This window comes from Meles meles, chromosome 16, assembly GCF_922984935.1.
Source record: "Meles meles chromosome 16, mMelMel3.1 paternal haplotype, whole genome shotgun sequence".
NCBI lineage: Eukaryota > Metazoa > Chordata > Mammalia > Carnivora > Mustelidae > Meles > Meles meles.
In genome coordinates this window covers 61079268-61103643 of record NC_060081.1, presented here as the reverse complement: position 1 = coordinate 61103643, position 24376 = coordinate 61079268, and the positions used below count along the sequence as shown (strand labels likewise).

Below are 24376 nucleotides of genomic sequence, written 5' to 3'. Positions count from 1 at the left end.
TTCCTATTATTCTCTTTATTCCAAAACAGATTAATTACAAATTTCAACTTCTCAAATGAAACACCTGGCGGCTAAGTTAGGATTATTCACAGCATCTGGCGAGGGCACCATGCCGAGGAATTGGAATATCGGGGCTCACAGGTATCCACTCCATGTTGGGGGAAGAGAAAAATGACAAGCCAAAGTATAACCACAATTTCGACCTTTTCCTGTTTAAATAAAGTTTCTTCATTCCTCTTTACAAACTGCGAATTGTTCTCGACTCCTTTTCTTGATACTCATTTCGGCTTTCAGCACTTCCTTCCTTTTTCTGGCACTAGTGTGCTGTTCTGAAAGAAAATGGGGGCAAACACAGAATTACTCAAGGTTTCAATTCAGTTACACTTCCTAACTGGTGACAACAGAGGGACCAAGGTCCTTTGCCTTCAGTAAGGCCCTACTTATATAGGAGTAATCATTTATCTATTAATTCTATTTATTTATGCCCCATCTCATTTCACAAGCGGTTGTGAGACAGCTCGTTCTAACTACAGCTGATGACAACGTAACTAAAAAACAAGGACCCAAACCTGACAACTAAGAAAGTGGCAAATGGAGCTCTGAGATGAGGGAATTCCAGGCACACCTCTCACAGTGCAAGGCCAAAAAGACAGTGTAAATTTCAAGTAGGGGAAGAAAAAGGAAAGCCTGAAGAATGTTCGTCTTTAATCTCCCAGACTCTGGGTCTGCCAAGCAGCAGCAGGGCCTTTGCGAGTTTGTGAGACGGCATTCTGGCCATTCAGTACAGAAACCTGCACCACACTCCTGCCATGAATGGCTCTTGTTGAGTTCCTGCCAACGGTCAGCCTCAGCATCTAAACCAAGAAGGCGTCTCAAAATGGGACTCAGCTCCCAGAAAAATTTTAAGAGGGGACAAAAACCTTTCAATCTCTTTATTCCTTCTTTCCCCACAGTTGCCCTTCCCTAGATTCGAAGAACGACGGGGAAACACAGGAACGAAAATGACAATCCAGACGGCCACCGTGCACCCAGGGGGACGAAGCAGCAAATGAGTGTTTCAGCAGCTCTGGCAAACACAGCACCGCCACACACACCGTCCCGAGTGGGCCGTTACACCCAGCGGTGAGGGCTGACGTGATGGTGCCATGGTCTTACAGGATGTCAGGCTCTAAGCCGATGCATCAGTAGTGCTGGGGGACATACACACAGGACAAATCCTGAGGGCTGAAGGGAGTGCCCTAATTCCCGGCCGACATCCAGAGCTTCCCAGGTACACTAAAATGTGTGTGCTCTGAAATGTCCGCGTGGAAAGGACAGCATGCGTGTGAAGGAAGAAGAGCTGAAAGGGCAGTGGCTCACAAGCCGCCATCTTGGCTAAGAAGTTATACCCTCTGCCGGCCTCATCAAATCAATGTCTGTCCTTGGATCAAAAGCGAGACTTTCCTTTAAAATACTAGATCCCAAGCTCTGGAAGTCCCAAACGGCCCCATGATCGAGCAACTTTCCTTTCTCTCAAGCAGTGTGATTTGCGGTAGCAGCAGCGTGAGGGTAGACTATCTAAACAGCAAGAAAAAAAAAATCAATCCAGAGTTATTTTAAACAATTAAAGAGCTCGATATTTAGCAGAAAGGACTAGTTCGAAAGCAAAATCTCAGGGCAACTCTAATTCAGGACAAAACCAATTGGGTATGTCAGGGAATGGGGGTGGGGACAAGGACTAACTACCCAGGGGAAGTTTCTCGAGTGCGGAAATAGTCTATGTCTTGGCTGAAGTGGTATTTACACGACTGAGTAAATCCAGATTCACAGATTGTACACAAAAAGAGTGAATTTTACCAGATATAAATTATACCTCAATTAAACCAGCAAAAACAAGACCAAGACAAATGTGCTGAGGATTAGCTATGCCAGCTTATGCTCACACATCAGTGAAAAGACTCTACATCCTATGCTTTTGTTGATCTTTCCGATTTGCAGAGAATTAAAAATTAGATGGTTCCGTTGCTTTGGCAGAGAAAGCCACTTCCAAGGCAAGGGATCAGAGAACATAAAAGAAAACTCAAATAGCCCCCCTTCTCTTTGTTGGCCTAGTGCAGGGGTCAACAAACAATGCCACAAGGGCCAAATCCAGCCCACCACCTGTTTTTATAAATCAAAGTTTAATGGGAGGCACCTGGGTGGCTCAGTCAGTTAAGCAAGTGACTCTGGGTTTCGGTTCAGGTCACAATCTCAGGGTCATGGGATCGAGCCCCAAATTGGGCTCCTCGCTCATCATGGCATCTGCTTGTCCCTCTCCCTCCTCTTCTGCCCCTCCCCCAGCTTGTGCACACACTCTCTCTCTCAAATAAAATCGTTTGAAACAATAAAGTTTTATTGGAACACAGCCACACTCACTTGTTTACACAGTCTACAGTTGCTTTCGAAAAGCAATGGCAGAGCTGAGCAGCTGCAACAGAGGCCATATGGTCCGCAAAGCCCAAAAATACTATCTTTCCAGAAAACTTCTGCCGATCCCTAGTCTAGATGAGCGGATCAATGAAGCACTCACTCACTCTACTTCCCACCCTTCCCCTTCCCCCCACATCCATCCTCACCCCAGGATTATACTTAGAAAATGGGTGATCTTTCACTTGACATTTTAGCCACACAGGGAATAGCCCTGAATTACACCCTGAGTTTTAGGAACCAGCATTCTGATTCTGGCTTTGAGTTATGCCCAATAGTCCTTCATAATTGAATCTCACCTAACCACACTGCTTGGCCCCACCAAAGATCAGTGTTACAAAAAGGCCTAGAAACAGTGACAAGGTGTGCCAGGATTTGCCATGGGACCATCATTTCATGAATTTGGATGTTCTGAATGGGGTCCCTATTCAAGAAGTCCAAGGTTGCGTCTATATTATCCTCAACTCCACCCTCCTAAAAACACGGAGAAAAGGGCTGCTGTGTATAAAGTACCCCATGGACATAAGGGAGGATGGAGTCTAATTAGTCAACGCCAGGTCAAGTTACCCCATCAGCTGGGCTAACTCAAGGAGCTTTAATTTTTGCCCTGGTCCAGTCATAACCTGGCCCAACAAGTTGGAAAATGGCCCCAGGATTCAGCTATGGGTTGGGGAAGGTGGGAAGGAATGAGTGGGCCGAAAATCTGATAAACAACTGACATGCACGAGGTGGGCAAGATGGGAAAGGGGTCCTGCTTCTGGGAGGAGTCCACCCTTCATTTTTACCGTAGTGTCCTATATTTTGCCAATCTACTGCTCTGCTCTGCAGCGATCCTGCCAAAGGAAAGAGGGTTTAAGAATCAAGAAAGGACAGTAGGAAGAGAAATAAGCTTGAGAAAAGAAATAGCAGCATACACCCAACGAGAGCTTTAATGATTTCCCAAGTGGCAGAGTTTGTTCTCGGACTTACAAAGACAGCAACAGAAGAGTGGGCTCTAACTTTCTGTATAAGCGGGGTGTGTGGGTGTGCACGTGCACGGGCGCGTGCACGTGCATGCGAGTGTGTGTGTGCTGGAGAGGTGATGAGAACCATGGTCTCTCTCCTCAGAAAAGGTACATAATTTTAGGATTCCAGATTAGGAACTCCTGCTAAGCAGGCTCTAAATCTACCTCACCTTCCCCTTGATTCTGTTCATCTTGTGTGGGCAACTTCCAGAACAGAGAGAACTCCACAGAGTGCAGCCTTTTGGCTCCTTGGGGCCTGGACTGGCTGCTGGCAGGGAACAGGGCTCTGCTTAGAAAAAAACAGCTGAATCCCGGGCTCTTGCTTAGATGGACTGCAGAGCTGCCAAGCGAAAGGCTGCTGGAGGGGCAGAGAAATGAAGCAGCTGCCGCGGCCAGTGCCAAGGGAAGCTCTGGCGGAACATGGATGATTCAATGGAAGTGAAGAAGCACATCGGGACCAGTCTCCATGGCAAGGCACTCAGTTCACGATGGAGACTGGAGCAGGGCTGAGCCACGCAGCTCTCCCGCCTGCTAGCGGTCTCTGAGAAAGCCTCTCTGATCTGACCAACTTAACTGGCAGCCGCGCTGGAGGGCGATTCTTACAGCAAACATCTTGGAGAGGAGAAAGCAGGGCACATCTGAAGCTGTTAACTTCCAAAGGTGAAAGCAACTCTGACCTTTTCTTATTGACCTTTACGCGGCTGAAATCACCCAAGTTCTAATAAAGTCAAATCAATGAGAAACACCTAACGTGACATTTAAATTGGCCTCGCACCCAAGTTTGACAGTCAAGCTGTCAACAAGCGGCTGCCGCCGCGTTAAGATCTGACCATCTGTGCGAACCTGAGGTTGTCTGGCTGTCAGGGACGTGGTGGAGGCTACTGAACAAGGCTCCGGCTAGGGGCCTCTTGGAACCTGCGGCAGTTTGGGGGTGAGGGTGGGGGTGAGAAGCACACGGACCTCACACTGAGGAGGAAAAGCTCCATGAGTCTGCTAGGGGTGACAGAGGAGTCCCTCCCTGGGGCCTGGGAGGAGGGCAGCAGAGGAGTCTGTGTGGCAGGAGAGAACATTTTTATACCAGCCAGCACATGACCAACAATCTTCTGTCCCACGTATTCTAATCCATTTTAATCTTCATAAATTATTTTCTTCTCTTATTCTAACATGTCAGGGCATAAATCACTGTGGTTTTAATATATTTAAAGCTGATCACCAAGGCCCTTTTGGACCTAAAAGGTGGGATTAAGGTGTCACACTTGCCCCCAAGGATCCGAATCATTCAGCCACAGTCACAAACCCTTGTTCAAAGAGCCAGGTGAGCAGAGCTGACAAAAATGTTTCTAACCCCACTTGGAGTCCCCGGCCATCCTTAGCCTTACCTCTTGATTGCCTGCTGGGCCAGCATCCGATTGCCAGCCAGAAACGTCACACTGCCCAAGATGGCCAGGTACTTCAGGGTCTGGAACATGTTGAGCTGAGTCCAATAGACATACATGAGCCCCAGCATCGCTGAAGGAACAGACGTCATGACAGCCAGTTAAGTTAAACAGTGACAATGGCCTGGGGCAGAGGACGGTCAGGAATAGTACCTGCTGGATTCTGAAGAAGTCTCTCTTTCTAGACCAGCTGGTTTTATTCCTTGTATCCAATGCCAGAAAATTAATAACTCAATATACTTACCTTGGCTACCAAAAAATCCAGAGGTAAAAATCAGACCTCAGCACCTCAGCTACATTAATTATCTTGTTCCATGTTTCAGCTCACATCTATTTTATCGTAGGTTTTATTTTTATTTTTTGTTTTGTTGTTTGGGTTTTTTTTTTTTAAACATGACTGTCTTATTATAGTCAGGATTCATTTTAAATTCTGAACAAAAGCATGCAGGATTAAATAAATGAATAATTTCCTTTCCATTGCAAAAAATGATTATGGGTATTTTGCCAGTGTGACTAGGAAGGGAGGCGAGGAGTACTAGGGAGGGTTGGTGAAAAGGGCTCAGGTCTGGGCACTGGGAGCCTTGGGTTCAAGTCCAGGCTCTGCTCTTCCCAGCCACCTCCATTTCTCTGAGCCGACATTCTCTCACTTGTCAAACGGGGATCATAATTCCTGCCCTAGGCATCAGGGTTGTGATGAAAAGCAAATGAGGGACTGTGCACAAAAAGTTCTCTGGCAAAGAAAGTCATGCTTCTAAACAAATTTATATTCAGGTTTTGTTCTCAGTCTGACTCAGGAGGGCTATCACTCAAATCCAGTAACTGGGCTGGAGAGAAAGGTCATCCTGTCAATTCTGCCCAGAAGGATGACGGATGAACTACAGCAGGCGTTCTTAACCATCTCTGAGGTCATGGACCACTGTGAGAATCTGACCGAAGTTACGGACTCCCTCTTTCCCCAGAAAAACACAGGATACATCTGTGGAGCCCCACAGACTCTGCACACTATCGACAAACACAGGATTACTCCTCAAAGAATCAACAAAATCAGAAAAGAATACTGAAGTCTCAGGGCGCCTGAGTGGCTTGTTCGGTTAAGCATCTGCCTTTGGCTCAGGTCATGATCCCAGGGTCCCAGGATCCAGTCCAGGGTCCTGGGATCGAGACCCGCATCAGGCTCCCCGCTTAGCAGGAGAGTCTGCTTCTCCCTCTTCCCCTGCTCGTGTGCACTCTATCTCAAAAAATTCTTTAAAAAAAATTAAAAAAAAAAAAAAAAAAGGATATTGAAGTCTCAGTGAAATGCAAGGCACCACAGACCCAAGAGGGTCAAACATCTCTGAAATGCTTAGCTGATTTGTGAATTTACTGTCTTGTTATGTTTAGGTATGGAGTTCTCAAGAGAACAATGCAGAACAGTGTATCCAATTGTGGAAGAAACTGTTTTCTATTACTGTCCAGACGCAGCCGCCAGCAAACGTGAAGATCGATATGGTGGGGGAAAGATAACCTTTGGAAACTGCATTAACGCTCGTCATCCAGGAAGATGGCTCAATGTAAAGATACGATAAGTGAGTAATCTCTGGAAATGAACAGGGCTATTAAGTAGGGGTAAATGGCCAGCCAACGGCAGCCTAGCACAATGAAACCCAATATAATGACAGCTGTTCTAAGCTGATGGACCAAACAGGTTTATCATCATATCAACTGTCCTAAAAGGCCAGGAGGAAGAGGGAAATGTTATGCTATTAAGTCATTATAGTTAATAGGTTGTGGGTCTACTTAACAGGGCTTTCATGTGGGCAGGCAAAATGTCAGAGGAGGTTAAATGGAATTAGCAGCCGGGGGTGCTTACCAGCATGTCCCAGGTGAAAAATGATTGTGCTTGGAGCAAAAGTGAAGTTGGAGATATTGGCACCAATCCGGATCCACTGAACGATGGGGAGAAATAAATTAAAAAGACATTAGGACTTCAAACAGAAGGCAACACATGCCATGTCAATGCTAATCCAATGAACAGCCCCAAGGGCTTAAAAGTTCATCCACACTTGAAGGACAGGAAATTTTTCCAAGTGACTACCACCCTATTGTAAGTCCTCAGGAAAAAATTGTTCCCTTTCCTCTTTAGAAAGGCATTCCGACACCTGCTTTCAAATGTGCATGGGTAACTCAAACCTGAACATCCTTTATAATGACAGCAAACTTTTCTATTTTAAAGCAGGTGAGACCACGAGGCTGAAAGGTCAGAGACTGCATTTATGATGAAGTCACTGGCACTCGGCCTAAATCCTCTAAATATGGGTAAGATAAGCCCCCTGGCAGCTGGCAGGGTGCACGCTCTTGCTCCGGGTTCTGTGCCTTTTGGAATTCTGATCACTCAAATACGAAACCAGGTGCCTACCCAATGTCAGATTGCTGAAAGATCGTGCCATGCCTTCCAGATTTATACTGACCAATAATTCCTCTACTGAAATCGATGAATGAATTAGGAATACAGGCAAGTAACCTCCCAAAAGTAAGAGCTAATGAGTTTTCCATGCAGTTCTCAATATTCTCTGAACTTTGAGGATATGCATCTTATAATTTTTAAAGAGAGACAAAGAAAAAAATTGGTAAAAAAATTCAAACAGTACATTGAAGTATAAAAATTTCCTTCCTCTTTACTCCCTATAAGGTCCTCTCCTGGGAGGTGACCGACACTAACAGATAATGCCTTTTTAAGGTTTTACATCAAGAGGATCATACAAACATACTAGCCTACCCCTAACCTGCTTCACCCAGTGAAACATCATGGCAATCTTATATCAGCATGTAAATCTATCCATTCTTTAAATAAACGTGCATATTATCCCATTATATGATGAAAAATAATTTAACACTAGTTTTGTATGCAGACTCTGGGTTATTTGTTTATAGTTTTAGGCTCCAAATGCTGAAATCCACAGCCTCTGTACCCTGTTTTTATGCAGCTATCAGCATGGGGCCTTGCTTTTTTCACACTTGACCTCATCTGAACACTCCTACAAAGCATCCCAGTCTAGGTACTTTTATCATTTTTATGACTGTTAGGTACTTTCTCATGTCCCCCCCCGTTAATGGATCAGTTTATTTGGCTGCTCCCCCACAGTGGGGAATTTTAGTTATTCTAAAATTTTTTGACCATCGGTTCAGGTCACAGCTGCTGGACCCCTCTGGAGCTCTGCTGAGGCCAGAGCACAAAGCCTCCTTTAGAACAGCTACATCTGCTGAGTCTGGCGCCAGACACACACTACCCATGCTAATTACAGCTACTCACCAGAGCAAAGAGCAGGAGCAAGGGCGAGAGGATCAGAGCAGTGAATGTATTGGACACCACCGTGGGGGGCCTCTTCTCAGGCTCTCGGAACAGGTGCTGCCAAAAGAAGACATACCAAGAATGTTTAAGAATGTGCCCTTCCCAGCAGGGATGCCACGTAGACCAGGGACCAAAATGCCAATGACACTCAAGCAGAAATGCTTCCCAGAGGCTACACCCTCCTGGCAGTGAGCAGACACCTGGCCTTTTGCCTCTTCACAATGCTGGCTTCTAATCCTAGAGGTCTTCTTCCAAACCCACCAGTGCCAGCTCACTACTTGGTCAACCCTCTTTCCCCCTCAAAGACTCATTGCCATTTAGAGGTTAGAAAATACAACCAATCTAATGGCATCTGCCTAGTGTCAGAGGGTGCCTGCGGGGGGAAGGGGGAGACCTGGGTGGCTCAGTCAGTTAAGCATTTGACTTCAGCTTAGGTCATGATCTCAGGGTCCTGGGATCGAGCCCTGCGTTGGGCTCCCCACTCAGCAGGGAGTCTGCTTATCCCTCTGCCCTTCCCCACACTCATGATCTCTCTCTCTCTTTCTCTCTCAAATAAATTTTTTTTAAAATCTTAAACAAAATAAAACAAAAAGAGGGTGCCCAGGTATATGGGCGGTTTAGGTGACAGATATCCAAGGCAGGACTCTGGATTTCATAATGCTTCTGGGTTCCCGGGGTGGCACTCTCATATGCTGCTGTCCCACTTAAGTTAAGTAACCTCACTCCCGTTTACAACTTAAAAGAGCCTCACTCTGGATGGTTCCAACCATAACTCACCCCTTCTGCATCCAGCCCATGGCGCTAAGGAAGCCCTAAATAAACTTCCTCCCTTCCTTGTTCTGTCTGATTTCTGGAATTGAACCAAAAAGCTGGGCAAGCATTGCTCTGATATTTCTTTGTTTTATTAGTTTGTTTTCCTGAGAAACTCTACATGAAGATCTTTGGGAAGCTCATCTAGTGTCACCCAGCAAAAGCAGTGATGGACTGGGAGTCCAGAGACTTCTATCTCGGCCCAAGTAAAGGAGCAAGTTGCTTTACTCTTTTCCTCAATTTCTAGCTGAAAAGTTGCGGGTAGGAGGTTGACGACCATCCCAGTTAGAAGGAGGCTGTAAGGGCATCTGACTACACTTGGTAAGCTCTGCCATATGCAAATTTAACTTTTTTTCATTTTCTTCCAATGCATAGACCTGCGTCTGTCTTTCCTCCCCAATGTCCAGGCAACCCAGCTCCATGATGAGGCAGCCTCACCTGGGAGTCCTGCTCCCAAATTTTCGCCTCAGCTCCCCTTCACGGCCGCCTATTCCGCTACAACTCAGCCAGCGCACTTCATCATCACGGTCGTACCTTCTGCAATTTCACTGCATTTTACTATCTTAAATAATGCTCTATCAACATTAGGAGAATTTCAAAAAAGAATCCTACTATGACACTCTTTGGGCCCTTGTCCTTTCATTAGTGAAAAAGAAGTAAGTCGGCTGCCTGAAACACTTCAACATTAATTCATATGTTTCCATGTGACTACAGTATGATCACTTCTCATGACTGCGATATAGTCCAGAGTGCGTCCACCTCTGTTTCCTTAACCAGTGCCTCAAACTGCTTTAACGATTACTAGCTTTATTTTGAGTTTCTTTATGTTTATTTTGCAAAATGTTTTAGAAACTTTTCAAAGCCTTTCTTTCCTCTTTTGTTACTTTTTTTTTTTTTTAAGATTTTATGTATTTGCTAGAGAGACACACAGTGAGAGCAGAAACATAAGCAGGGGGAGTGGGAGAGGGAGAAGCAGGCCTCCCGCTGAGCAGGGAGCCCAATATGGGGCTTGATCCCAGGACCCTGGGATCAGGACCAGAGCCAAAGGCAGACGTTTAACGACTGAGCCACCCAGGCGTGCCTGGTTACCCATTTTGATCCTCACCACAGTCCTGAGCGGAGCTGGGCAGAGATGCTAACTATGCGCAGGGACAGTGAATCTCTGGGGAAAGGACTGCCTGGGAAAGGAAAGCACTGTCCTCCTGCCCAGGTGAGTTTTCCACCGAGAGGCCCCAACAGCCCTGATTTCTGCAGGAGCAGAGGAAGAAAGCCAAACCCACCTATGCTGAAGCTCTCAAGCAGCTAGCTTAAGGCTGAATCTTCTGGATGCTTAGGAAACACAGCCTCTGATTTTGTGTCCAGCTATCTGCTTTCAGGGAGGTGGACACTGGGCTCTGAGCCTGTTTCTTCAAGCTCTAGGATGGGACTGTATTTGTCCTAATTCACAGAATGGCAAAGCCCACACTAAAATATCGTATGAACAAGCTAAAGAAGCAACCAGAGCCACAGCCCAGGCGTTTACTGCCCATTTCACGTTTCCCCTCCGTGTTCAGTGCAGGAGCCCTTAGGCTTCTTATACCTGAATTTCCTGTTTGGGGGTGAAAAGGTTCTTGGACAGGACAGTTGATGGAGCATCTTCTTCAGGGAACTTGATGACCACATCAGCCTAAAAAAAAACAAGGGCAGTTTTGACACACAGAGCAGGGAAGGGGTTGGAACTCATCACCGGGGTAGCACCCCTAACTCACATCTGGGACCATCACTGAAAACAGCTACAAGCGGTTCAATCACTTCTGATCCATTAGCTGACAAATTCAGGCAGTAAAAATTTCAAGAACAAAACAAGTATTTGTTGAAATGCTTTTTAGAGCAAGATTTCCAATTTTCTACTGGTCTGGTGACCCCACAGAGCTGCTTAATACAAAAATCCCAGCTGGTATTCAGGCTGTTACAGTTGCAATCAGAAACCGCTTGGTGTCCCTGGGAAGTGTGATTTAGTCACAGGGAAAAAAAAAAGTGCTCTTGTACAAAAAACAGCCCAAAGTTCAGGAGAAAAAAAAACTCTGACTACAACACAGAGATGTGGCTGCTGCTTCGACTTGCAGAGCGAGTGTCCACCATTCACAGGCTGTGGATTGGCCTCGGCTACTTTTCCAACCACCTCCTGCTCTGAACCAGACTCAGGTACTCCAGCAAAATGGACCCACTCAGGTCTCACCGAAAGCACCTTCTGCAGGCTGTTCCCCAACGACCATTCCACAGCCCCCAGATACTATTCTGATAAACCCTGCAATTCTTCAACCCCTAGCTCGAGTGTAGTCTTTCAAGTTTGTCTCTCATCACACCAAGCAAAGGTGAGCTACGCAGTGAGAAGCAGTATGTAAACTGCACAGAGCAGGCAAATGCTGGTTCATAGTTTACGAGCATCTTGTATATTCTAGAACTCACTATCCCAAACCATCCTGAATTATTACAACAATTCAATTCTTACCCTCTTCCACCCCACTGTGAGGCTGTACCGTATCTCAAAGACTGGGGCCTTCATCTCTTACATCTATGGATTCCCCCATAGCATTTTGCTATAAAATGAAACCTTCTTCAAGTGAAACTTTCTAGAAATTCGCTAGGACCCACGAGGGCAAATTTAGGCTCCATGCACTCACTCAGTCACTACTTACGGAGCACGCCCTAGGTGCTGGGCCACGTGCATACCCCTAAGACTTCTAGTGGAAAACAGCACGGCTCCTCACCTCACCAGGCCCATTTATTGTCCTGCACAGGCGAGGCTAGGGGAAAAGAGCGGTTTCTATGGGGGGCACAGCCACCCTTACCGAGGTCAAGGGGCATCTGGGCACATACCACATTCCAAAGGATTGGGTTCTTCAAAGTGGCATCTCCGATGATCAGATAGAGAGTATAGGTGCCAGACGCAGAGTCAAATTCGATCTTTCTCTCAGAGGTATCCAGTTCGAACTTGTACACATTCTTGCTGTCCGGCTCAGCAACAAACACAACTTCCTGGCCAGTCTTCTGGTTATGGAGTCGGACAAATGTCTGGATGGAAGAGTACCACAATCTTTAATCTGATCATTTCAAAACTCCCTCTGTGCCCAACACCGAATGGACAAAGCAACAGACTGTTGGCTCTTTTGTCACAGTGGGAGCTCTGGGATCTGCCAGACCTGCCCAAGCCAGAGGAAGGAGTGGCCATCCCATTCTCATTCCCAGCTCAGAGAGCAGAGCTCACTTTTTGCTAGTGTAAGAAATTTCACTAAGGGGTCCAGCCAATTCTCGACTACTTGGAGGCTGAATGCCCAGTTTGCAGATGATTTAAGCTCTTTGCTGCCACTGCAATTTCTTCTTCCTGCCAGCCTTTTGGCCACTTTGCTGCCCAATTAACTTCTTCACCAGAGGGTGAAAAGAAGGGAAATGAGGTGGAACTGTAAGAGGCCCATTTTCAATTTCCTAGTGCCTCCAGCTAAAGATTTAGTGGAAGAGGCTTGGGGATTGATAGCAAGGCCGAGTTCTAACTGAGCGGAGCAGCCTGGTGTCACAGACAGAGCCCAGGCTCTGAAGACAGGCAGTTTTAGTTCTACTGCTTATTAGGTGAGCATGTTACTTAACCTCCTCAGGCCTCGAGCTCTTCATCTTTGGTGTATCTGTGTCAAGATTCACAATGATGAATGCGAAGCATTTAGTGCCGAGCCTGGTAGAATGCTAGCGAGTCAACAAACGGTAGCTGAGATTCTCGTCAGTGCGATGGTACAAGACTAATCACTTTATCCTGCCAGTGGCATAAAAAATTAAGGCTTCTGCATATTAGAACTGCAGCAAGATTTAACACCCACGCAGAGCTTTTCTCTCAGGTGTTTTAAAATAAAGAACTGAACAAGAAAGGTAGATTGGTTCCATTTAACAGATCATAAGGCATGAGGATTAAATGAGTTGCCACGGTCACAAAATTCAGCGCTGGATCCACGGGAAAAAAAAACGTAAATCTCATTTGTTACTTTACACCTGGGCAACAAAGAACGACCATCAAAGTATTTAGGGTAAAGGCCCAGAGATGTGAGGCATCCTGACTACAGCAGCCTTGGCCAAGAATGGGATTTAGGAGCCCGGATGCCTCATGTTCCTCGCAGCCAGGCTTACCTGCAAAATGCCAGCTCTACCTGGGAGGTTTCTATGCCATGGTTCCAAAGTAGAATCTTAGGTGAGACAAGTATCCAGTTAAAGTTACACTTCCTCACTAACTCTCCCTGTCCCAGCCCTAATCGCACCAATTTAGTCTCATGATTTCACCTCCTCATTCTTTCTTCCCTTGTGCTGTTTCACTGGCAAACGTCATTCTGAAAAGGAGCTGGGAAATGCTAAGAGGCTGAAGTGCTTTGAGTCAGTGAGCCATGGCTAAGTGCCCTGACTGAGCTCTCTGGACCTGGGGGTGAGGGGGACAGGGGAGAGGAGCAGAGAAGTGTTAGGCAGTTGTCCTGGGAGCAGCCACTCTGGGTCCTGGGCACACGTGTAACAGCTGTAGCTGTCAGAAACAAAAAGCGAGGGGTGCCTGGGTGGCTCAGTCAGTTAAGTGGCTGCCTTCGGCTCAGGTCATGATCCCAGGATCCTGGGATCAAGTCCCACATCAGGCTCCCTGCTCAGTGGGGAGTCTGCTTCTTCCTCTGCCTGCAGCTCCCCCTGCTTGTGCTTGTTCTCTCTCTCCCTTTCTCTCTGACAAATAAATAAATAAAATCTTAAAAAAAAAAAAAAAGAAACAGCAAAAAGTTTCCAAGTAAATCCACTTATGTCAGTCATCTGCTTTGAAGCTATCTCTCGGCATGAACTTGAATCTGCTAGCTCTGCTCAAGTATCCCTACAAAGCACCTAAACCAAGGTCACCAGGTCCCATCCTTTCCCGTCTTTCAGCAAAATATTTACCTGAATTTCCCTTCAAAATACTGCCACGGATGGGGAAGGGCCAAGAGCCGTTATTCTCAATAAAGGGAATGACAGAGGTTGGGGAGAAGGTGTCTGAGAAGACAAGGGGCCATATCAGATTCTCTGGGGAAAGGGTATGATTTGAAAATCTTTTAAATAATAATTATCATTATCTTATATATGGAAAACAAAAATGAAAGTGCTTGCTTTCATAATACAAAGTAGGCACAAGTTAAAAAAGGGCCATTTTTCAATTTCCACAAACTCTGCTGCGGTCAGAACAAAACGCTTTGGCCTACTGTCTAGGTTTTCCTTTTTCAAAATTATTTCAATCTGTTTTGTTTTGTTTTCCCCCAGAAAGAAAAAAGCCTCAAATAAGTGCTAATCTGCCTTAAATATATCTTCTCGGTACCAATTGATCTTTTTTTTTAAGGTTTTATTTGACAGAGAGATAAAGAGCACAAGAAGGCAGAGTGGCAGGCAGGGGGAGAAGGAGAAGCAGGCTTTCCACTGAGCAGGGAACCCAATGCAGGGCCCAATCCCAGGACCCTGGATCATGACCCGAGCCAAAGGCAGCTGTTTAAGCAATTGGCCACCCAGGTGCTCCAGCAGTTGATCTTTTAAAAAGAACCGTGTCTTCCACATTCAGGGTTACAGCCAGTACACGAGGGGACAGTGTCATGTGGGAGAATGTGATGTACCATCAGGGTCCACAGTGAAGACCCAGAAGCAGGAATGTGGAGTGTATACGCCACACCAACAAGTCTGGCATGCGTTAATGGCACAGGCCAACAGAAGCACCTGGGCTTTGTCCTGACCTGGTGAGGGGTGAGTTCAGCACCGGTGTTCACATCTACTAGCTGGAAGAACAAAGCGAAGTTCTGGTGGCTGTCTGCGATGAATGTGCCCTTGGCTTTCGCTGGGTAGGTCACCCTGAAAGAGACATGTATACAGCAAGTCTTCAGAGAGGATCTGCAAATATCTGAGAACAGAATAAAGAAGACAAACGGTGCTTCACTGCCTAATCCTCCCTCTCCCACTGGAACACTTTCCTGCTGTGGACAGACAGGAAGAGAGAAGCTGTCTGTGGCCGGAGAGCAAACCACACTGAGAGAGCCAGGACGAGAAAAGCACAGAATAAACTCTCTCCCGGCTCTGGGGCAGGACTATGCAGACACTCCAGGCTTTCACTTCAAGGACCTAAGGATGTCAACTGCACCACATCAGGCACCAGCGGGGCGCACGCAGGTGGAGTAGAGAGCCAGGCGGGCAAGGCCGCGACTGCCACGAGAAGTCATCACGGCGTTGATGTTGGCAGTTACATGCGAGTGAGGTTGGGACGTGAGGGGGTAGGAGGCACAGAACAAGAAGGGCACTCATTTCTTTTTCTTTCTTTCTTTTTTTTTTGAATGCTGTATTTTTTCCTGGACACGGTTTCAATGTATTTTTCCTGCCTGAAACTGGGTTTTTTAAAGAGTCATTTTCTCAAAAGGCAGACCTGATGAAAAAGCTTTTCACAGCTACCTCCTGGGACAGTAGGGGAAGATGGCCAGGGGAAAAACAAGGTTTTACACTTAGGTTTTCTATTTACTTATTAGTAAAACCAACGCTTCACCCATATAGAGAATTAAACTTTGCAAAGCACTCTCACAGATCTTATGTCAGTGGATTCTCAACAGTGCTCTCATCGTCAATATCACTGAAAACTAAGCCAGAGGGACAAAGGCCCAGCTCTCTCATAGGACTTACAAGGAGTGAATGCTTAGCTTCTAGGCTCTGGCTAACATCTCTGGTCTTCATAATGGCCTAGAGGGCTCACCTTCCTTCTTTGGCAGCTATAGTCACCTAGCTGAGTAAAGGCTGGGATCTGAACTAACCCAGAGGTCTAGATAAGCCCCCCAAAAACCCAAGGATCTGGGAGAGGGCTGACAAAGAGGCTTCATACAGTGCTCTGCCCCCTTGACCCACTGCCAACGGCTACCTAGAAGTTTGTGTTAAAAAGATTCTGAGCACAGCAGGAGCAAATGCTATGACTGATCAGTGATGCCATCCACGAACTTGAGAAAGAAAATCACAGTCCCAGTACTAGTTATCTGCCATTTCAGTTAGAAGGACCTCAGGTCTTCAACCAATTTCAGGCCCACCGTGGGTCAAAGAGAGTTGTCATGAGGCCATTAAAAACCAATTCAGGACTATGAAGATAAAGTCTTTAAAAAAAAATGTCATCAGAACTAAATAATGTGCTTGGTAGCAGAGCTGACTTGGACTCAGACACTCCCCATTCCTTTGTGGACAGACTGCCTGTATAGATACCCGCCCCCCCACCCGGATCTGCCAGGATGCTGCTAGGTACGGTGCCAGCAAAACTAGAGCCTCTGTAGCTGCAGGTCCAAGCTGGGTCACTGCTGACACGGGAATAGGGTTCTGTGCCTGGGCGTGCTCCTGTCAGCGCAAGCCCGAGCTCCCCTGTGCCAAGAAGACACCCCACCTACCGGGTGGTCTTGGGTGCAATGCTCTGATCCTTGTCCACGGTGGAGAGATCAACATTCGTGATGCCAACTTCAGTGGAGATCTTGACTCGGAGCTACAGTGAGACATACAAGAAAATCACCAGGAATTAACAGGCATATCCAAATTTTCCTCATAAAGATGATCTTAGGATAGGAGTCTTCAACGATTTTAGTAAAACTGCCTCAGCCAGGTAGGATTTCCACTTCTCCTACCACCAAGGCTCAAAAGCGACTCCTTGGTTCTTACCCCTTCTTCCCTTCTTTGGCTTTGGTTGGATGGTATATACTAAAAGAGGAAAAGAAAACTGATTTTTTCATGTGCCCTTCAAAATAAATAAGAGGGAAAACCTGTAAGCAGTAACCTTCAAATAATGCAAATCAACAAGTACTCAATTCCCAGGACGGCTATTGTTTGCTAGGTGTAAGACTTTATACATGGACTTTGTAACAGCGATTTCATTTAATCCTCACAACTCTCTAAGGCAGTGCTTTTTGAGGTGAGGAAATTGAAGATGAAAAAGATGAAGCCACTCGCTTGAATTTAGCTGGCTAAACTTGGTATTCAAGCTCAGGCACTCTGACTCAGCGTCCATTTTCTTAAGCACCTTGCCATCCAGCTTCCCGGGAACACTTAACTCTATGCCAGGCAGTACTAGAGGTCTGCCCACGAAGCCCTACGACACCACGGCTGTCAGTGCACCGTTCACCAGGGACTTCTGGTTTTCCCTCTAAGCACGTGGCAGAGTCATACTTCCTGGTCCACTGGAGTCAGGTGTGGCCACATGACTTGCTTTGGGCAGTAAAATGTGAGCCCCTCAATGGAAGCTTTAAAAGTCAATGTGTGATTCACACTTTTTCTCCGACATGAACATAGACAATGTGCAGAGAAAGGTCTGCTCCTTCAGCCTGGGTCCTGGAGTAAGGACAGCCTGAAGGCGGGCCTCCAGCTGACACACTAAGGAACATAGCACGGCGAAAAAACAAACTTCTGCTATTCTAAGCTACGGAGACTTGGAGTTTGATAGCAGCACAAACCAGTCCATCTTGACTGTTAGTGTTTGAATTCTATGCGTGCCCTATAAACATGTTCACAAAGAGGAGCTGGCCAACACGATAAACAGGAACTTTTAAAAAATTAGCTTAAGTGTAAAATTCCAAGAGGCAGAAAACATTCTGAAGTCTACTCATGGGAAATTTTTTATCTAAAATCTAAGTTTTAATGTGCAAATTACACAAACCCAAGGCACTTCTTATGTGCAAACATACCCACAAGACTTCCAAATATTTGATAAGCTTGAATGTAATGCTTAGGAAATCCTTGCCAAATCCACTGGTTTATAGTCTAAGTCAATTTCAAGGAACAGAGACAGAGGGCTGGGCAAATAATTGAAGGACAGCTTTGGCATTCTGCTAAAATGCACTATCAAGGTGTGACAGCCTCAAATCAAGGACTAAGAAGAAAAATTAAAAAGGGATAAAGATAACTACCAAGCAATTCCTTTTAACAGCCTTCTTTCCCACCTCCGTAATAACCATTTTGTGATAACGGCCTCAATTATCAGATTGAATAGAGGTATTCTGGTTTACTTAAAAAACAACAATAACAAAAAACCCCTGAAATGTAAGTTATTACTAGAAGCTGTAAGGATGATTATTACCTCCTACTTTTGCATATACAGCCATCTACTGGCAGAATTCTATCCAGCAGCACTGCCTGTCACTGAGTCTAGGCAACTGGGTGAATCATGGTGGTAGGGAAGGGAAATAGATGGCCTTCAAGTTGAATAAACTCCCAAAGGAAGAGCTGGGGGGGCCTCTCCTTCGGCTCTTTGGGCTCTGAGCAAACAGCTTCACGACTCAATAGAGGGCTCAGAACCAGAGCAAACTCTGCTATATAAACCCAGAGTGGAGAGGCACTGACACCATCTGAAGGAAAACTAGAGTGGAAGGCTCAAGCAAAGCAGCAGCCCAAGAGCTGTGGTCAGGCTACTGACGTTCAGCAAGAGCCCTCTAAGAGCACCTTCCCGACATCCCCCGAGGGCATCTGGAGCACCCGGGTGCAGGGAATTTACAGGGATGGCAAGATGTACTTCCTGTCCTACAGGGAAACACAGATGCAAAGCTAAATTTTAACAAACCAGGCTACTGCTTTTTTTTTTTTTTTGAGATTTTATTTCTCTATTTGTCAGAGAGAGAGAGCACACACAAGCAGGCAAAGGCGGAGAGAGAAGCAGGCTCCCTGCCAAGCAAGGAGCCCGATGTGGGACTCGATCCCAGAACCCTGGGATCATGACCTGAGCCGAAGACAGTGGCTTAACCGACTGAGCCACCAAAGAGTCCCCAGGCTGCTGCTTTAATGGAGGGATGTTCCAAGTGCTACCAAAGCACAGGAGAAGAAACTATGACCTCAGTTGGCCTGCGGGTAGCCCTAAGTCAGGCAGCAATAAAGGAGCCTGGTGATATTCCACGATATCAAAACAATCTGTCTTCTCTACTCTGCAATCTTCAACGTTAACCAGATAATTCCTTCTTCACTTCTTTGACTCAGTCTCTTAATGCCTTACTCATTTAATTTGTAAATGTGATCTTAAAATCACTGTTCCACCTAAATGTCCATAAACAGAAGACTAGTTATATGAATACACTATGAATTACCACGGAATAATTTAAAGACAAGGTAGATGTCTATGGACAGATACAGAGATATTATCACCTACTTTAGAATACACAACCATCCACTGACAGCGCTGTCTGTCATGGAGTCCAGCAATTAGGTGAATTATGGCAGGGGAGTGGCAGAGAGCTGGGGGTGGGGTGGGGGGATTGGGAGGGGATGTTGAGGGTGGGGAGGCCATCAGGTTGAAAAGACCCCAGAGGAGAAAGCTGGGAGCCTCTATTTTGTGATAAATATAGCTGTTTATAGAATAATCCCTTTTTGTGTAAACAAGAAAGGATATGCACATTCATTAATAAGCACATCCTTCTTTTTCTTAAAATGTACATAGTTAACTGCTAAGATTCCCCTGAGAAGAGGAGTTGGACTGAAGGGATGAGAAGGCTCTTACATTTCATTATATACCTTTTTGCACTTTGAATTTTTTTAAACTACATGCATATTTTACTCCTTTTTTCTTTGAAAACATGGATTATCTGAGCAATGAGACTATGTGCCCTTTACTTTCTTCTTTACAAACATTTTGTATTAAAAAGCAACACCCCATAAATATGATTTTAAAATAATACTCTTCCTGGGGCGCCGGGGTGGCTCAGTGGGTCAAAGCCTCTGCCTTTGGCTCAGGTCATGATCCCAGAGTCCTGGGATCCAGGCCATATCAGGCTCTCTGCTCAGTGGGGAGCCTGCTTCCTCCTCTCTCTCTGCCTGCCTCTCTGCCTACTTGTCATCTCTGTCTCTCAAATAAATAAAAATCTTTAAAAAATAAAAAATAAATCCTGGCTATATTTCAATAAGAACATGATCGCTAAGGTCTGCTAATCAACATTCAACTGCAGTGTTTGTTCTAAAGACATCAGAAGCACTCCCAGACAATACAGACACACGAATGACAAAAGGGCAAATCACAGTGAATTCAAGTCATCTTGGGTTTGCTCTCAGCCCTAATTCTAAAAGGCTCCCTAAGTTAAAGGGTTTTTTTTTTTGTTGCAGAGAAACGTAGAGCTGTTCTTGAATACGGAACAGTTTAAAACAAGTCCTTCTGCTCCTAAAATCTTACTACAAAGGGGTCTGTGGAAACACTGAAAAAAAAAAAAAGCGTTTTTATGCTACTCTTTTAAAGCAAACTGAGAAATAAAAATTATAACTTTTTCCAAAGACGTGTTATAAAGACTTCAGAGTAGGATCCCGCTGAGTTAGCTGCTTCTTCCTTCACACTAACACTTCAGGATTAGTTTTTACAATAGGAAAGGGACGTGTTTAGCTACTTTAAATGCAGCTAAGCCTGCTTCACACTGAATCATACTAGTGCTTTCTTTGCTGGTTCTGCATCCCACATACACCTCAAAAAATGTTTTAACACCAGGAAATGCAGTCTTTCTGCTGAGAGTAATAACCCCCAGTTTAGCTCATTACTGTCAAAAATGATGGTGCATTAGGGGCACTTAATGCTAATGACAGCTTTGAAAACCCGTGTTTCCCCTGACAGCAAGTCCAATGTCAATGAATGCTATTACAGGCCTTCCACACCAAACCACCGTTAATGCACTCTGACCAATGTCAAGCATCTCTCATGAGAGTAAACAGGACCTGCTAACCTGCTCTGAGGCTCTAAGTGTGATTATTACTGAAATTACAAAGTAACGTTGCATGTGTGACAGAGGTCAGAACACACACACACATAAAGCTATAACATAATGAAGGAGAGATTTTGTAATGCTTACTTCATCACTGAGAAGGAAAAGGACAGCAATGGCCTCAGTTGGGGCTTATCGTTGCACGATAACTGTTATTAGCCATTTCTGCTATTTTGCACTTAGATAATATTTCTAACAATCACAGAAACACTTGGACAAAACCAGATTTGAAGTTACAAAAAGCCAAGCTATTACAGTAACCAAGAAAGCACAGTATCGGTATAAGGATAAAAATACAGGTTAATGGACTACAACTGCGGGGTGCCTGGATGGCTCAGTGGGTTAAGCCTCTGCCTTCAGCTCAGGTCATGATCTCAGGGTCCTGGGATCAAGTCCCGTATCGGGCTTTCTGCTCAGCAGGGGCCCTGCTTCCCCCATCTCTCTGCCTACTTGTGATCTCTCTGTCAAATAAATAAATAAAATCTTTTAAAAAATTTTTTAAAAATGGACTACAACTGCAAGCCTAGAAATTAACCCTTGCCTTTATGGTCAACTGATTTTTGATGCCAAAACAATTCAATAGGAAAAGAATGATCTTCAACAAAAGCTGCTGGGATTTCCACGTACATAAGAAGGAAGTTAGACCTTGCCCTTACACCACATACAAAAACTCAAAATCAATTAGGAACCTAATATGAGAGCTAAAGCTGTAAGAGGAGTAAATCTTCATAACCTTGGATTAGGTATTGGTTTCTTAGATATGGCACTTAAACCAGAAGCAATGAAAGAGAAATAAAGAAACTGAACCTTGTCAAAATTAAAACAAATCATGTATCTGATAAGAGATCTGTATCCAGAATATATTAGCTCAATAACATAAAAAGACAACATAATAAAAAGAGAAAATAAGAGGTATACAGATTGGAAAGGAAGAAATAAAAAGAAAAAAATTTTGGGGGCACTTAGGTGGCTCAGTGGGTTAAAGCCTCTGCCTTTGGCTCAGGTCATGATCCCAGGATCCTGGGATCAAGCCCCACATCAGGTTCTCTGCTCAGCGGGGAGCCTGCTTCCTCCTCTCTCTCTGCCTGCCTCTCTGCCTACTTGTGATTTCTGTCTATCAAATAAATAAATAAAATCTTTAAAAAAAAAAAAAAGAAAAAATTTTTAATGGGCAAAGGATATATAAAGATATACAAATGACCAATAAACATATGAAAAGATACTCAATATCATTAGCCATCAGGGAAATCCAAATGAGAAACCACTTCCTACCCACATATGACGGCCAGAATGAAAAGAAAAATAACAGGTGTTGGTTAGGATGTAGAGAAACTGGAGCTCTTATATATTACTAGTAGAAATGTAAAATGGTGCAAGTTCTTTGCAAAACAGTTTGTCAGTTTCTTGAAAAGTTAAACACAGAGTTTATCATATAACCCACCATTCCACTGCTCGACACACATCTCATAAAACCGAAAACAGAAGTCCTAACAAAAATGTGTACGTGAATGTTCACAGCAGCATTATGTATAATCGCCAAAAAAGCAGAAAAACTCCAAATGTCCATCAACTGATGAACTGATAAAATGCTATACCTACACACTGGAATATTACTTGGTCATAAAAGGAATAAAGTACTCATACAGGCTACAACATTAACATGAAAAGTATCATGCAAATTAAAAAGGCCAGACACAAAATGCCACATATTATATGATACCATTTATATGAAACGTCCCAAATAGGCAAATCATAGAGACAAAAAGTAGAGTAGTAATTGTCAGTACTGGAAAGAGGCTATATTGCTATCGAATAAGGAATGTCTACTACAGACATGGGATTGTTTTCTGGGTGATAAATGTGTTCTGGAATTTCATAGTGGTGATGGTTGCAAAACTCTGCAAATTTTCTAAAAAAACCATTGGGGCCCCAGGTGGCTCAACTGGTTAAGTGGCCGTCTCTTGGTTTCGGCTCAGGTCATGATCTCAGGGTGGTGGGTTTGAGACCTGTGTCGGGCTTGGCATTCAGCACGGACTCTCCTTGAGATTCTCTCTCCCATAATCTCTGCCCCTTAGCCTGTGTGCACATGCATGCTCTCTCTCCCTCTCTCTAAAATAAACAAATAAATCTTTAAAGAAAATATATACTAAAAACACTGAATTATATATACTTCAATGGGTATATGAATTATATCTTCAATAAAGCTGTTATTTAAAAAAAAAACAAACCCAAGATATTTTATCTAGGATATAAAGCTCACCCTTCAAAGATGAATTACCATAATTCTAACAGCCCAGGAAAGTAGGTAAACGTCTTTATACCACTCCATCCTTTTCTTCTAAATTGGTCTGAGATGGAGACTAAGCACTGAAAAAATAAGGTTTGGTCTCCACTCAACAGGGAGTTCCTAGTCCAATGAAAAAGCAACACACATATAAGCAAGCAATGGTAATTCAAATCAGTAAGAACAGTTATTGATAGGATATAAAATACTATAGCAACAAAAGTAAACTTGAAGTATGTTGAAACCCTAAATATAAATATAGGGGGAAAAAACCTTAAAAACTGTTAGAAGAAGAAAATATTGGAGATTATCGCCTTGGAGTAGCATAGGACGTTTTAAAAACACAAAGAGCACAAACAACCTAAGCAAAACATTTTTAAATTAGGCTTCATTGAAAATAACTTTTGTGCATCAAAAGATGCCATAAACCAACACCAAGGGAAGATACCTGACGCTTTTAACTAAGGGTCAGTTTCCAGAACATCAACAGCCTCCAAAATTCAGTAACAAAAAGACTAACAAACCCAAAGAAAAACAGACAAATGCAGACAACAGTTCACAGAAAAGGAAAACTAAAAGGCCAATAAACACAAGGAAAAAAATGTTCAATCTCATTAGTAACCAAGGAAAAACATTAAAACAAGACATCATTATGGAGTGCCCAGCTGGCTCAGTTGGTGAAACGTGGGATTCTTGATCTCAGGGTCATGAGTTCAAGCCCCGCATTAGGGTCAGCCATTACTAAAAAATAAAACTTAAAAGAAAAAATAGACACCACTTCATATCCATCAATTTATCAAAAATTCGTAATACCAAACAGTGTTAAGAATATGAAGAGAAGAGCAATCTGGCAATACCTAATAAAGCTGGAAGCTAAATGCAACCTATGATCCCACAACTACACTCCGGATAAACAAACAAAATGCACACAAGGAAACATGGGCTAAGATGTTCACAGCAACACTGTTTGTAATAGTGGAAATCTCAATGTCCACCAACAGGAAAACGAATTAATAAAAATCTGATTTATTCATAAAAGGAAGACAATTATCCATAGAATGCATACAGTTCTAGTTCTACAGGCATAAATGGGGCTGTCATAAAATTAATATTGAATGAGAACAAGCAAACTGCAAAAGGACGCATACAACATAATAAATTTGAGAAGATGCAAATCAATGTATTATATTGTTTAAAAATATGTATATGTGTAACAGAAGTAAAGAAATATCTTACAAAAAGGTGGGAGGGTGTAGAATAAATATATCGAAATGTTGGGGTATGAAGGAGATGAATGGCTGGTAGGTACATGAGGATTCATT

The 24376-nt window shown here is 44.2% G+C and overlaps 1 protein-coding gene across 2 annotated transcripts in view; it reads right to left on the bottom strand.

Moving 5' to 3' along the window:
- The window catches only part of RPN2 (ribophorin II), a 62583-nt gene continuing 38207 nt past the window's right edge, over positions 1–24376 (bottom strand). The window contains exons 10-18 of one of the 2 annotated variants that reach the window (XM_045980870.1): positions 16445–16536; positions 14771–14885; positions 11883–12077; positions 10603–10689; positions 8175–8270; positions 6735–6810; positions 4829–4958; positions 3231–3278; positions 1–329 (exon numbers count right to left, since the gene is read on the bottom strand). In XM_045980870.1, the coding sequence (XP_045836826.1) occupies positions 317–329; positions 3231–3278; positions 4829–4958; positions 6735–6810; positions 8175–8270; positions 10603–10689; positions 11883–12077; positions 14771–14885; positions 16445–16536 (852 nt within the window). In that variant the 3' untranslated portion in view covers positions 1–316. The remainder of the gene's footprint in view (positions 330–3230; positions 3279–4828; positions 4959–6734; positions 6811–8174; positions 8271–10602; positions 10690–11882; positions 12078–14770; positions 14886–16444; positions 16537–24376) is intronic. The other variant, XM_045980871.1, reaches the window with a different exon arrangement.